General features: G+C 51.6%; 3 protein-coding genes across 3 annotated transcripts; all 3 read left to right on the plus strand.

Moving 5' to 3' along the window:
- Positions 1–1,198: 1,198 nt before the first annotated feature.
- SAPIO_CDS8803 (uncharacterized protein) lies at positions 1,199–1,712 on the plus strand (the record flags this gene model as incomplete). Its single annotated transcript, XM_016790357.1, has 2 exons — positions 1,199–1,215; positions 1,319–1,712. The coding sequence occupies 2 exons, from the start codon at positions 1,199–1,201 to the stop codon at positions 1,710–1,712; spliced, it is 411 nt and encodes a 136-aa protein (XP_016639660.1).
- A 2,195-nt stretch (positions 1,713–3,907) lies between these two features.
- SAPIO_CDS8804 (uncharacterized protein) lies at positions 3,908–5,864 on the plus strand (the record flags this gene model as incomplete). The annotated part of the gene is made up of 12 exons (XM_016790358.1): positions 3,908–4,033; positions 4,128–4,175; positions 4,291–4,381; positions 4,479–4,501; positions 4,557–4,575; positions 4,645–4,764; positions 4,835–4,857; positions 4,953–4,990; positions 5,046–5,183; positions 5,264–5,526; positions 5,589–5,760; positions 5,837–5,864. The coding sequence occupies 12 exons, from the start codon at positions 3,908–3,910 to the stop codon at positions 5,862–5,864; spliced, it is 1,089 nt and encodes a 362-aa protein (XP_016639661.1).
- Positions 5,865–8,893: 3,029 nt separating this feature from the next.
- SAPIO_CDS8805 (uncharacterized protein) lies at positions 8,894–11,713 on the plus strand (the record flags this gene model as incomplete). Its single annotated transcript, XM_016790359.1, has 7 exons — positions 8,894–8,937; positions 9,002–9,071; positions 9,137–9,164; positions 9,238–9,250; positions 9,336–9,425; positions 9,514–9,856; positions 10,637–11,713. 7 exons carry the CDS (start codon positions 8,894–8,896, stop codon positions 11,711–11,713), a joined length of 1,665 nt encoding a protein of 554 aa, XP_016639662.1.
- Between the last annotated feature and the right edge of the window lie 3,490 nt (positions 11,714–15,203).

Raw genomic sequence — 15,203 nt, forward strand, 5'->3', positions numbered from 1 at the left:
TATCCTTAGTATGCCAACAGAAATACAGACGAAAAGTGCGCACACCAAAATCCATTTTCAGATTCAATGCTGAGCTCTGGTATTGTCAGGGCTGAGCTCGGCTGATGGGGGTGAGCAACGCAAAACAGGCCCACTTTTAGGAACACAGGAGCCTAGAATAAGGCCGAGGCACTCTAAGTCATACAACGCAGGAGAGACTAGTATAGTTACAGCTGCCCTGGGGTCTATCTTTGGCTCACATAGACAACATATGCCAGGTCTACTTACCATGAAGTATGCCTTGCCAATGCGTGTGAAACTCCACTTGTCTAGATAGGACTCTAGGTAGACTTAGGTTCTCCCCTCTACAACGAGCCACACAACAAGATGGCTGAGCCCTTTATCACATGTATGATCATTACAGGCGCTATCCTGTTCCTGTAGGCTGAGGATGCTATTCGCCAAATACTGCTTCAAGATAGTATGACAGCCTATACACGTCCCCAATCTGGTTGTCAAGAATTACCATTTCCTTCTTCAGACCTGAGCAGCTCCTGCTTAAGACTAAGCAAGGGTGAGCAAGGGTGAGCAAGGTAAGTAAGGAGGTTACAGTTTTGGGCCTCCCCAGCTATAGTTGCCATGTCTACAAAAGTGTAAAAAGCATAGCAGAGTTGTAAGGATGAATTTCTAAACCTAATTTTAGGATAGCATTACACTACTATATACCTACTACTTCTAGGCCACAATGCTCACTTCATCGCTCAAAGATTCATATATCATCTCGAAACAAACGTCGGTGGCAAGTACGCATTGGAGAAATCTAGTGAGTATACTTGAATGAATGTCTAAGCATTCGCACCTGGGGCGACAAGGCCTTCGTTAACAGCGGGCTGTCGCGGGTTCATGTCCTCTCACATGATGGGACCAGCCTCTCCGTCACCCATGTTATCAACCCTTATAGCCCCTTGCCTCCGGAATTACGCGGCTTTTCGCCTTGACATTATGTCGAGCCTTCTTCGAGGTTTTCCGCGTTTCATCCAAGCCAATATCTGACCAACTTCTTTCCCCACCCCCACGACCCAGATGGGGTATTCATCGTCCTCGCCTCGTCAGTTCCTGGGTCGTTTCCGGCGTCGGTTCCCGCGACTGATCCTATGAGGATTCGCTTTTAATCTGCGAGTTCAGCGGTGCTAGGTACATTGCGACTTACACCTGTCACATGGCGGAAACTATGCGGTCGGTGATGGAGACCGTATTCGGCCGGGGCAATAGCGCGATTATAGAGATGGAGCTGGAGGCTGCGAGACGGAGTCTCAGTCACATTCAGCACCGTTACAAGGCGATGGGGGTTCCAGGGGGCGTTTATCGATGACGGCGGGGACCGGATTGGCCACGAGCAGGAGATATGGGTCCCGTGGGCTTCGATTCCGAGGAATCAGCAGTTCGTACGGGTGAACTACGACAGCTACGACTACATGGTCGGGACGCCTGTCATCACGACCGGCAACATCGACAATGGCGGCGGGGAGCAAGTGAAGACGCGCAGGACGATGGGGAAGCGTGATGATTTGTATCCCCGGAACCACGCAAATAAGGCGTGGAGCAAAAGATGCGACCGAAACATCCATCTGAAGCTTCACCACGACGGGGACTTTATGGTTTTATGGGACGCATATCAGTCGGACTGCGTCGTCTATGATTTTAGGGAGTCGGAAGAGAAGAAGCAGGAGTAGGCGAAGAGTGTCCCACATGAAATAATGCCTTGACTTGGATCGAGGGTAGGATACGGGCCACATTGGCTGTATGGCTAAGGTCTTGGCCCTGGTTGCATCATTGTCAGCGTGAACCTGCCAACTTTATCTCGACCAGTATGACATCAATTGATGGTAGCAGCTGTGGAAACCGGCTGGTCCGGTATGGTTGACAGGTACAGTGGATTCAGTGTCGTCAGGTACTCTGGTGCCATCACGGTATGCACGCTTATTTAAGTACAAGGCATTTGGCATCCAGAAACCTGTGGCACGAAGGGAAGGGACATTGGGCGATGCTGCCTCTGGGCGTCCCTTCCATGATGTGATGATGCCGCGCCGTTGTCCCTTCCCTAGTAATATGACGCTGGGCGTTCCCCATCGACATTCTCACCGAAGGATCCGAAAACCCGCACGAGCTTTCACTGGGAGGCGGAGAAAAAGAGTTACTGGAACGGTACCGCCTCGAGCTCCTTTCCGGCGAGCGGAGCGCGGACGAGGAAGAGTGGAACTATCCGTGGGAAGAGTTCGTGCGACACAGGGAGGCGGCGTTGGTGGATTGGTGTCGGTTCCAGGCGTCGTGGGGGTTTTGGGGTGATACGGGGTGGCTCGAGGCGAGAGTCAGATCAATCTTGAAGGATGAGAGTTGGCATCAATGGCTTGATAGCGTGGTCGACTGGGGTCGCCGTCAATAGATGATATCACGTCTAGCGATCGGATCTGAAACTTCTACACTTCCTTTTCCGATATTCTTGCCCAGCCCGACCTCGAGTACTCGAAAATGGACCAGGAAACACATGGCTTAGAGTCCTTAGATTGTTTTCGTTTCCGTCGCGTCTTCGGGAGAGACAGAGGTGCACACGCCGGGGAGTCTGGCGTCATAGCCACATACCCTAACGGTGTTAGGGTTAAGACGGGTCGGAAAATGGGTTGAACCCGTACTTGAGGGCGGAAGGAGCTGATAATAGCTAGTCCACATCATATTAATGCATCATGGTCATGGGTCACCAGCGAGGAGAGGGGAGTTCGTCGCACGAATTACAGAGGATGCTACACTCAAATCTCTGTACGACAATGAAATATCAAGTGTGACTGACGGAATTCCATCCGTCTTTTCCCTTCTCTGCAATACCGATACCCCGCACCTGTCTTCTCTGACGTGGACGGATCATCGACCGACCTCGTTCTTCTCTTTTGGGGGCATTCGGCATGGGCGGGCTTATGCAGGGTTGCTCCCCGACCGCCACGATGTGACGCCGAGCCCCGTTCCCGTGCATAAACGTCTCTTTTTCGCAACCTATCAACTCGCCCCCACGCGAGTTGTCGACGAAAAATATTCGTTGGTGAACTCCCCAAAAGCGGAATGTCTTCTGAGGCCCGAGACGACCAGAGAAGCACGAGACGAGTCGCCTACATGTTTCGAAATGGGTATCGAGCGTAAGGATAATAGTACGTACTACTACTACCAGTACGACGAACACGTGTGTGTCAAACATTGACGTGCAACACCCCGCTCCTCCCCCTTGTCTCTTTACTCGTGATAAATCCCCCACGGGTTGGGATCATCCGAGGTGTGGGCTCGAGTTTCTGACCGGGGTCTCATTCGCCTGAGAGAACTCTTGATGTCTTCTTGGCGTTCCTTCAGAAAGCTTCGACAGCGGTTGCGTCTGGAAATGTTCCATTGTCCAAGCTCGACAAGCTCCGCATTATCAGAGGGAACTGATATGAATCGATTTGGAAAACAGGTTCGCAAGAAGGGCAAGTCCAGATGCTTCGGACGAAGAGACCACCATGACTTCCATGGACTTCGATTGAAAGGCTCTTCGCCAAGAGTATTGGTGGCTCGGGGCGGTTCTCCCCGGCTGCGTGATCCCTGCAGCCACGATGCAGAAACCTTGTCCGCTCCCGTCCGATAAAGCGTAGACCCGTGTATGCATGTTGTATCTCTTCCTGCCCATCCACCACCTTGGATGAAAAGTCCTTCTCCCGCCCCATAGACACACATTTTCTCCTTCCGAAACCCAGGTAATCTCACAGATCACACATCCTTTCATATTCCTCCTTAGAAAAAAAGGACAAACAGCAGGAACCAACAGGACAAACAACACAAAATACTTCCACAAACAGAAAAAAAATCCGTGCTGCACGGCCGGAACACTTACTTGACACAACTCTCCATCATGGGCGACTCGGCAGTTACAGCGCAGGGCTCCACCTCCCCCAAGTCCGCCAAATCTCCCAAGAGCGCAAGCTCGCCGATCGAGCCGGGCGCCGCCACCGCTGGACAAGCGTTGGTGGCTGACGAGGTTTGCTTTATTCTCTTTATTCTCGTCGCTGCTTTCTATGCGCTGGGCGCATTCTACGAAACCAGACCCCGTGCGCTGACCGGTAATTTGACAGAACCCCGACGCTCATTTCGAAGGTGATGGAGACTCCACGTATGATACAGTAGGTTGAAGGATCCCAATCTCTTCCACGAACCCCAAGGTACGGGTCCGTCCCGGCGTTGTGGTACGGCACACGCACGCAGCCGATCAGTCGCTGACCTCTCGGGTTTCTGTAGGAGGGTGGAAGCGACACTACCTCGCTTCGCTCGAGCATTATGAAGTACAGGACGGAGAATGGGAGGACGTACCACGCCTACAAAGACGGCTGTAAGTAAACCGTGGCATCCTTCTGTGCCCACCTCAACGCATCACATCGTGACATAGACGAGCTGCGCGTGTTGACACTCTAATTCCTGCTTTGCAGCTTATGTTCTTCCGAATGACGACGTACGTATCCATTCCCCACTCTCCTGTACAACCTTATGCTAACCGCCCATTGCAGGTGGAAAACGACCGCCTCGGTATGTGACGCTCTCTGCGCCCTTCTTCATCCGGTCAGGCTAACCGGTTCCTTTTGCGCGTGACAAAAGACGTCCAACACAACATTTTCCTACTCACCTTCGGTGGACTACACGTCGCTAGTTTCGAGAAAGAACCCCAGCGGGTGTTGGACGTTGGCTGTGGCACCGGCATCTGGTCCATCGATTTCGGTAGGAAGCTTCCCGAGCAAAGACGTCCCGAGTACTGCAAGTATAATGCGCTAACCGAAATCCGCTGCAGCTGATGAGCACCCAGAGTCGCACGTAAGTCGTCATCGCGAGTGGACTCAAGCTATTGGATGAGGTGAAGACGAAGAAGTGGTAGAAGGACCAAATTTGACTTGTATTAACTTCTTTAGGTTACCGGTATCGACTTGAGTCCCATCCAACCTCCATTGTAAGAACGCTTACCGTAATCAAATAGCGACTGATGATGCTGATTCACAAATTAGCGTGCCACCAAACGTAAACTTCTACGTCGACGACCTTGAAGATGACTGGAACTTTTCTAGTCCCTTTGACTTCATCTTTGCCCGCTTCTGTACGGGATCTATCGTGAACTGGCCCAAATTCTTCAAGCAGAGCTTTGAGTAATCCGCCCCTTTCCACATACCCCATCACTTCATCGCACACGATACCTCGATAGCTAATATAAACCCGCAAATTACAGCAACCTAAACTCTGGCGGCATCATCGAGCTCCAAGATATCATATTCCCCACCTTCTGCGACGATGACACGCTACCCCCCGACGGCCCGCTGAAGCGCTGGTCCGACCTGCTCCTGGAGTGTTTTGAGAGTGTCGGACGGGGGATCACCTCGGCCTACCTCTACCCCGAGCAGCTCGCAGAAGCTGGCTTCGTGGATGTGAATGTCGTGCGTGAAAAGTGGCCGACGAATCGATGGCCCAAAGACAAGAGATATAAGCAAATCGGTAGGTTCACATGTTCTTTCCTCCTCTCCAACTTCCGGTCCCTACAACTCACGAAATGCTAGGTATCTGGAATACGGATAATATGATCAATGCGCTCCCGTCTCTCAGCCTAGCCCTTTTCACCCGTCCCAAGGAAGAGGGTGGTCTCGGATGGAGCCTCCCCGAACTCGAAGTCCTGCTCGCCGGTGTTCGGAAGGACATACGGGACCCGAGCATCCATGGTTACTGGAAGATGTAAGGCTTTCTTCTTTCTCATTTCCATCAACCCAACACTCTAAGGTGTTTGTAAAAAGGCTAACTTGTGCTTTAGTCACGCCGTCACAGCCAGGAAGCCGTAGGGAAACAAGCAATAGTTATCAAAGCGGGGAAAGGCCATTTAAAGATGGATGTCAAAGCTACCTTTATGATGATAGATCGATCAATCGAAGCGAAAATTCACCAATTGAAAACCCGGTGAACCATTTGTAGTAAGCTCTTCACATCTCCCCATCTGTGTCGCAATTCGCCAGGTATCACACCAATGCTGCACCACGTTTGATGAAGCGACGGGTAAGGGTGTGGAATCCATGTCTTCATCCCCGGCTGCTTTCCGAAGCCCTACCCTACCACCGCAGCCATGCCGGAGCAGCATTCGATCCACTTGATTAAAGGGCTATTTGCTTAGGGCTCGAGATAAACAAGGAAAAATATCTCAAAGACCACCTAGACTTCGCAGCTTCCAATGCCCGATAACCTATTGAGCATATGCATTCTTAAACCATCCACGCGGTGTTTCCTCAAGTGATTGTTTCAAAAGACTCCTTTTGGCTGATCTGACGATGTCGTTCGTTATTCTGTCGCTCTTTCTCTTTCCATTTTCTGGGCAACATCGTAGCTAGTGTAGTGCCGAAGTTTACATACCCCCAATCGGATGCCTGAAGCTCAGTGGGGAAGAGAAAAAAAAGAGGCTAAGGTTGAAGGGAAGATGATCCAATCCACGATGGTAATGCAGATAATATGTGGTTGTTCATCAATATTCTCGTACGAGGCAAGTTCTCGATACCCCCCACCCCGCCCTCTTTGACTTTCAAGCTCTTACGCATATCTGAATATCAGGAGTCATCTACTTCGACTGCCAAGAAGTGACTGAAAGTGAGCTTGAGGAGGAAAGGGGTGATCACGATACCATTCATGATTATATTCTGTCTTGGTTTTCAGAAGGACTTCACGCATCGCGGCAGGGTGAGAAGTTTCCTCCCTCCATCGTAGGAAAGCACGCGGCAAGATACTCATTGACCCCAGATTCGAGAGGATTTACTTTCACATTGGGACTCGTTGGACCCAGCAATACGACACCGTCGATCCTTTTCGCGACGAGCGCGGTAGTACCAACGTTATTGCGGTCTGGGATTTCGATCTGGATAATGATTATCTCTTGTGCAGCAAGGCGGATGGCAATTTCCGCATCCCCCTCATTCGTATCCGCAAACGACCCATGATACTCCCATCACCATAGCCGATTTCGAGCCCTACTATCCCCCCAAACCCCAGAGGCACGAAACGAAAGCCGGCGGCTATGCGCTGTGATATACCCGGCATATCCACCCTGGCCCCTCACGGCACGACACCAGAGCCTCTCTTCCATGACGACCCACAGCTCAACGACATGGCTCTCGATATCCTTCTGGCAGCAACCTACGGTAACGTCCCCACGAATAGGAACGCTCCGCTCCACAGACTTCCATCGGAACTCAAAGACCTGATTTTGGATCATGCGTCGGAGGCGCCCGTCGAAACCGCCAGGATAGGCGCTGTGCTTGAGATAGGACCAGAGTTTTCTTGGAAGTGCAAAGGGCGGGAGATGGAGAGAACAGAGGTAGTTCGCGATAGGACTCCGGATATGCCCCCGGAGTCCTGGGTTCAATTTGACGACCGTCAAGGCTGGGCCGGAATCGCGTATACATGAATGCATCTGGAAAAAAATAATGATGGGATATCTGGGTTATGTTGGTATGGCAATTAGCTAGGCGAAATAATCAAAGGATGCCAGAAATATGAGGGCAAATAAAGAAGAGTTTAAAAAAGAAAAACAAAAGGGGGTATGAAATTGAAATCGAATTGAGATAAACCCTCCACGTATCCGGGCCAGTGCTTGACCTATGATCTTGCGCTCGAATGTGATGACACTGATAATCTCTCCGGGAGCCGTGATGAACGGCCGGAAAATACGCAAGTAGTCGGTGGAATGCACCGGCCCCCGCATCTGCGTCGGATAGAACCTGGAAACGGTGCAGAAGCAAGGCGGATAGCGGACTCTTGTTTTGACGATTCGCGAGTTGGGGGTTCCGATGCGACTGGAACCACGACAGCCTATCAAACCGGTGTTGGCAGCAAGAATCGTGAACGAGCAGCAATGCGGTTTGGAGCCCCTCACAACCTGAGTTGACAGGTCATTCTGCTATAAGGATGTGGCCCATCCCACCATGATTTCCCACATCGAGCCATGTTTGCTGGCTTTTGGTGGCGTCACGACCAAGGATCGCTTGCTGGAAGCGACAAGGGTAACGGTGTCATTGGCGAGGAGCCGAGTTACATTGCAGACGCGGATGGCATCCGGCCCCCGACGGAGTGAAAAAAAAGAAAAAGTGTGACGGGAGTAACCGACAACATGGATGAGGGAAGAAAGGTCCTACAGGAAAGGGTTTCTCGACATTTGAACGGATTCCAATCCCGTTCCTTATGTTCTTTCGTTCTTTATGGCACCTAGAACTTCCCGGAGTTTGTCCTACCCAAACATCACACTTTCTCGAAAACAGTCTTGGGCGACCACATTCGAGATAGAATTCCATTTTACCATCTGCAATGGCAGGAGATAAATCCCCACAGGCTGCCAGCCCCAAGGACGCTAGCAGCCCAAGAGAGTAGGAAGCTCGAAGAACGCGAGCAGCAGCCCTAAGAGCCCGACGAGGCCCAAGAGCGACCAAAGCCACCGCGAACAACCCGGCGGAATCCTGCCCCCGGAGCACTGGGCACAACAGGTTCGCGTTTCTTTCCTGCGTGGTCGCCCTTCCAAAGTTGTTATCTTAACCTTTTTTTCCCTTGCTTCTTCTCCAGGCCCACGACGACGATGACGCGGAATCCGGCATCGGGAGCCTCGACCTTCTTCGACGGCTTCCATATCTTCCAGCATCCTGAGATTTCGGACCATAGAAGGGCGACGATACCATAGCGAGATCGGCAATGCGGAATACTGGTAAGTAGACGCAGCGATTGATGTCCGACGTAGTTTCCCTCGGATCCTTGCTTTTGATTTCTCTTCGTTCTGTTTGAATTTCACACGCTCGAAATCAGTTATAGAGTCGGACTGATCAGTGGCTAAACGCTAAATATGGGCGCGAATGATGAGCAACAAAACGAATCGATGGACATCAAGTACGTGGCGTGCCCTTGATGTTGGTGAAAACTCGGATCCCTTTCTTCTTACACTGTCGCACAGTCATCATACCCCCACCGTGGCCCTTGACGGAAAACTGTACCTAGCACCCCTAGAAAAGGAAAAGGTCAAGGTACGTTCAAGTATTTCACGTCTGGAGAAGGAAACGGAAACCCACACTGATTCCCGCCGTTGCAGAAAGCCATCGATATTGGCACCGGAACCGGTAAACGAGTCCTTTTTCCCACAATTTTGTCTTCTGTTCATTTCCCCTAAGTAAGCTTGATTCCGCGGGGCAGGAATCTGGGCAATGTAAGTTTTTCCTTTCTTTCTTTCTTTCTTCTACCTCAGTCGTCGTCACGGGAGATGTAAAGGCTGACTCTATGAACTCCGATAGCAATTTTGCCGACGAGTTTCCGGACGCCGAGATTATTGGAACGGATATTTCGCCCATCCAACCGGGTTGGGTGCCCCCAAACTTGAAGTTGTAAGTTGCAGCCTCGGACTTAGTAAACCGACACTTTTATGGGTGTACGAAACGTGGACTGACGACGATGATGATGCTTCCCCTGAAGCGAAATCGAAGACTGCACGCAGCCTTGGACGTTCGCGCCGGATTCGTTTGACTACGTCCACTTGCGGTGGCTGGTTGGCAGTATCCCTGATTGGGAGGCGTTGTACAAGGAAGCCTTCCGAGCCTGTCGACCGGGTGGTTGGGTGGAAAGCTTCGAGCCCGAATCGGATGTAGTCAGTGACGATGGCACGGTCACGGAACATACAGCGCTAGGCCAATGGGGCAAGTTCTTCGCCGAGGGCGAGAAGAAGACGGCGCGTCTCTTCACTGTCGTTAGGCGGGGCCTGCAGCGGAAATACATGGAAGAAGCGGGATTCGTTGACATCAAGGAGTTCGACTTTAAGGTGAGTTGGATAACCCTCATCTCCATTTCGGTGATTTAGAATCTTGACGAGGTCCGCTGACAAAATCCTTTCTTATGGGAAAAAGCTGCCCTTAGGTGGTTCCGGTTCCTTGTTGGAAGGACGTCCCAAGCGAGGCGCCGCCAACGAAATTGATGCGCCGGGCCCCTGGCTTGCTGCTTCTACTCCATATGCAAGTTTACTTGATTGAAACACGACAAACTCCAACTTTTCCTGCAAAATATCACTATAATTCTGTCAAAATGTTCAAGCCGGAACAGCTGATGTAGATAAGAGGCGCGAAAGAGAAGGTCAAAATTGATTGATCTCGCGTTGTCAACTCCTGGTGGGTGAACCCAATTCGGTTGTCGCTTGATGGTTGTCATGGTTGGGGCGTTGGAGTGCGGTGCAGTTGGGAAGAGGCAGTTTATACGGAGTACCTCGGTACTTCGTAAGCACTATGCCCCTGTGAAAATCACGTGATATGGCACACAACATTGGCGTGTTTGCTACGAAGTACTTCGTACTTCGGACGAAATTTGATCCACATCGGTCCCTTACCTCGTGGCTGATTATGTAATATCCGGATCGGCGGGTCCCCGGGGATTTTGGTGGGGCGTGGGTTGGAGCATGACGTGACAGTACCTGAAGTGGGCTGAACTTTGCCTCTACCCTCCTGTGTCGCATCGCCGCCCTGAAAATGCAACAACGCTCCTCCATCGAGTGTTAGTATTAATACCTATCTGAAATGCGCTGAGTAACAACGTTTCCGGGATGGCTCAGCGGAAGCAGACCATTCAGCCTTGGGGGGGCAACTTGCCCTGCTGCCACGGTCCTAAAGACGGCTGCGTGGCTCATAACTCCGCGCGGACGCCGACGTTCTGGGACTCGTCGCTGCCATCCAGCGTCAAACCTGTCACCGACTCCTTCCTCGAGACCATCTTCGGCGACAGGAGCAAGAATAAGCCAAGCCAGGGCCAAGGCCGGGCCCCAGAGCCAGAACCCGTCATTTTGTCCGTCTTACCACGCGAATCGGCAAACTTAGACAACCTCCCTCTCGTCCATCCTTCGGTACCTTACACCATCTCCTTCTACCACATCCACGCTGCCATGAGCGCCGTCGCCGACGGCGAGGACCCCTCGGCACTGCTCAACTTCCTTACCTGCCGCGGCACGAGCGGCTCCCGTCCCAAGATCGCCTGGTCCGTCACACCGCTCGTGGCCAACGGGACCTTCCTCCTCGAGCACGCCTACGAATTTCCCATCAACCTGCAGCACGAAGCCGGCGACACGAGCTATCACACCAAGAACTGGTTCGTGTCGAAGGGGTTCCGCAGCTTCGCGCCCTGCTCGCACTGCGTGTACGTTTTTCGCTCGATACGAGAGACGCGCAAGGACCGCGGCGACCGCCACGTCTGCGTCGAGTTCAGCCTCCGTAACGTGCTGGGCCAGGAGTTCCGCGACGAGTGGAGCTGCGAGGCCGGCCGCCGCCAGCCGCAAAAAATGTGCTGCGGCATGTGCTACACCGATTTCTGCCTGAGCTTCCAGCCGCAGTGGCGCGCCGTGCAGGTGCGCCTCTGGTCGCATCGCGATCTCGGTGCCGGCGTGGATCCAAGCGATCCCAAGTGGATCGCCGCCATGGGCGGCCAGGCCATCCAGAGGGTCAAGAAAGACTTTGGGAGGATTCGCTCAGCCTTCAGGTCGCCGGCTGAATTGGGCCAGCAGGAGACACAGAACGATATGAATTGGCAGAGTCCAGCGATGTCATCACAGCAGGGGTCGCAAATGGGGTCATATGCGCTACAGGACGCCTCGAATGCGCCCTCGCCTCCGCCATACAGCCCGAAGGATATCTACTGAGTTTTGCAGGGCTGTCTCTGCGATGATCTAGTCCTTTTTGCCGTCTTAGATATGTCAGAACAGCTTCGGCCTCGGCCACCATTAGTGAATTCCTCTCCTACGGCTTGTTTCCAGCTTGCTCTAATTCGTAATACCGTTAATTCGTAATAGAATACTGATAAGCATACCTTTAGGCCTGTTCACTAAGCACACGGCATCACTGAATCCAGTAGACAGCGTCGATACTGCGGTCCTCCCAGGGTTATATTCGACAACGCTCGACGTCGTGAACGAAGTTCCGTCGGAGCAGGGAATAAAATTTCACCCATGTCGCGGGTATTCATTCAGTGCAGTCTCGATTGCAACGTCCTTGGAGTGTATACGAAATACGTCGCCGCAAGTATTACGTGAGCCGAAAGCGATGACGTACTGTAGAAGAAAACTTGGGAAATTACTAGATATTTGCTATTTAATAAGTCGGAAATAGGGTTGGAAACAAGAGAACTCCTTTACTTGTCATAGATGAGATTCGGCGCCCTTTCCCGATCTATATTTGTAACCCGGAGCGAACATTTAGCTGTTACTCGTGAGTCGCGTCCCACCCTCCCTGCTGCACCTGTGCTATGTAGCTCTGAAAGATCCACTCATACTTCGCACATCGTCGCACAGCACACCTAGCATCCACGTCACAAATTCTGCAGCCACATGCAGACTCAGCCAACCAAGTCTGCCTTGGCTCTCTCAGCGGAAATCGGACGGGCTAATGAGGACGATTGAAACCCTTACCTGGAGCCAAGAAAAGTCTTGGCAGTCTTCCATCCATACCCGATTATCACATCAGGTTGTGGAAGACCAGAGTCCAGACCTCAACTTGCAGAGTAGAGTCGGGATCCCACCCCCTCCAAAAGAAGACTAAACAAGGGAAAGTGGATTAAGAGCCCTTTGTTTCTATTTTGGAGGTTGGGAAACATGCGAGCGGGGGTGCTTCGAACGACAATAAAAAGAACTACTCTTGTGCTCCACGTCCGTGGCGACAAGCGTCCCTAATTCTATGATTCTCACGATCTCACAATCTTATAATAATAACGTATATATCGGAAGTGGTTTTTGGTTCCTTTGCCTAACAATGGTGGTTCAAGAAAATATCACGGCCTATCGATTACGCCATGATAGTCTGCAAAACTTACTCCGAGAGATTTTTGGGGACGATGATATTACAGTTGATGTATGTGGCGCACCCACACTGAGGACTGGGCGAGCGAGAACATGAGATTTACCAAAGGCAGCAAGTTGGGGAGATGTACACTGTATTTCTGCCCAGATACTTGAACAGTGTAGGTGACAACCTCGCGCTCACTAACTGAAGCACGAATCCGCGTCCACAATCCTCGGTGGATGATCTGCTAACAACAAGAGAACATCCAGGAGGACCGCCAGAAAATTGAGGCGCTGAGATCCCGGCGATAGTGATATAGTGGAGATAGAGATAGTAGGGATCTTCGGGGGAGGACAGATTCCGGCGGATCACTATCGGGCGAGGGTTGCAGGCTATCGCTGTTTGCAACTTGGAACAATTTGGGCGGGACATGGCTGCCGCGCTGTGGACAGTTATTGGCAGTGAAGGCTTGACGTATTGAATGCAAAATGCACTTCATCAACGGATGGGGGGTAATCTCAGTAGACGAGCCAGGCCTATCAGGAAACTTGGTCGCACATTCTCACCGCCCAATCGGCAGCAGTTCGCCTTATAAGTCTGCCTGAGTTCGATTGGGCGCTGGTGACTACCTTGTCATTTATCCATCAATGCAGGGCTTGATAACTTCATTTTAGATCAAGTCAGGGTGAGCAGCGTCACATTTGCCAACCTTGCCTCGACCACGATCTCGCATATTTCTACATTGATGACCAGTCTCTGTTTTCTTCCGCTTTACAACTCTCGGTACCTCAGAGCACCGATTCATAAATGCTCTCAAGACCGTACAAAGGACGTGTTGCCGCCGGTTTGCACACGCGATACCTGTCGTATTATACACCATGGAACCTGATCCGCTCGATGAGCTCCGCCACAGCTGCCAGAACCACATCACGTACCCTGAAAATCTTGTCCGGTACGGCGGTCCAAGACACAAGCTAAAGACATTGAGAAAAGTGCTGGACGCTTTAACCGGCCATCCATCCGCATTCCAGGCCGGGTTCGAGTTGTTCGACACAGATGGAAGAGAAAATGGAATAGACATAGTAGACCTGTCGGATGGCCATGAAGGTATGATAGGATCCCGTTTTCCTCTTTCTTTCTTGCCGCAATTGTGGAAACTGTGGAGGCCTGACGCAAATATCTTATTAGAGCGAACTTCATTCTTTATTGAGGACCATGACCAATTGCAAGAACACTTCGAGTCAAAGCTCAAAGATCCAAAGTTTCGTTATGTGTAAATGTCCCTTAAGACTACTGCCCTATCTGTGAAGAAGCGCACGACTGCGATTTACAGCCACGGCTTGGGAGGCACCTTTCCCCCTTCCCCTCTCCCCCCACGGGCACGAGGTCTGACTTTTCTCTCTAGTTCCATCGAGGCCCCCTCATCACGGGATCCCCTGGCGTGCACCAGAAATACACTAACACTTCTCGCGTCTTATCACCAACTTCAACCTGCCTTCTTGGACGCCGTGTTTGGGTTCCGGTCCAACCACTCCTACAAGCCTTTGGACTGGTCCGTGGCAACTTTCGACTTTGATGATACCATTTCACTCTCCGATGAGAGAACGTTTCAGATACCATCATTGGGCAGAAGTGGGCGTGAGATTAGAACTACGTATCTTCTTCGTGGGGTAGAACCATCCCAATCCATCCGCGGGTGGAACTGGGGTGTACGCCAATTAGGTCTTCACCACGTATTCGATGTGGAGACCGGCAGAGCCCTATGGATATCCATCAAAGGGAACAAAGGATTCCGGGAGTCGGTTGAGGAGAGCTTGCAGGAGGGCAGGTCCGATACGGCCTCTCCACTGCATCTATCAAATCTTTGCGACTCGGTCGAGTCTTTTCCTGCTTCTATGGAGTTCCACCACATGGCTATTGACTGGTGCGATGCAAACTGGCGATGGTACATATCAGACCTGGAAGATCGCTTACGGCAAGTTATAGAAAAGGCTAGCACCGTTACCATTGATCAAATTCCCCTTTCGGAAAGCCTCCCGAAGGATGTCAAGCAGACTTACATGCGCCCCCCAGCAACAACTGCCCCGGGATTAATTCCTCTAGCACAAGAAAAAGGGATATCTCGACAGAAAACACTGTTCTCACAGTTGGCAAGTCCGAGGAGATCATTTATTCCCGTTTTTGACCACCGGGAGCAAAACGAGAGCCGGAATGATCCACTAGCGAACCAAAGGGCCGAGCAGCAGCTCATTTCACTCGACATTTGCACGGTCCGGGACCAGCAGGAACTCCAGATTCTTAGCGAGAAGGTACAGGAAGGGTTAATAGTTGTTAGAGATAACTCGGTGATTATTC

The sequence above is a fragment of the Scedosporium apiospermum genome, assembly GCF_000732125.1.
Source record: "Scedosporium apiospermum strain IHEM 14462 chromosome Unknown SEQ_SAPIO_0132, whole genome shotgun sequence".
In the NCBI taxonomy this organism is placed as follows: Eukaryota; Fungi; Ascomycota; class Sordariomycetes; order Microascales; family Microascaceae; genus Scedosporium; species Scedosporium apiospermum.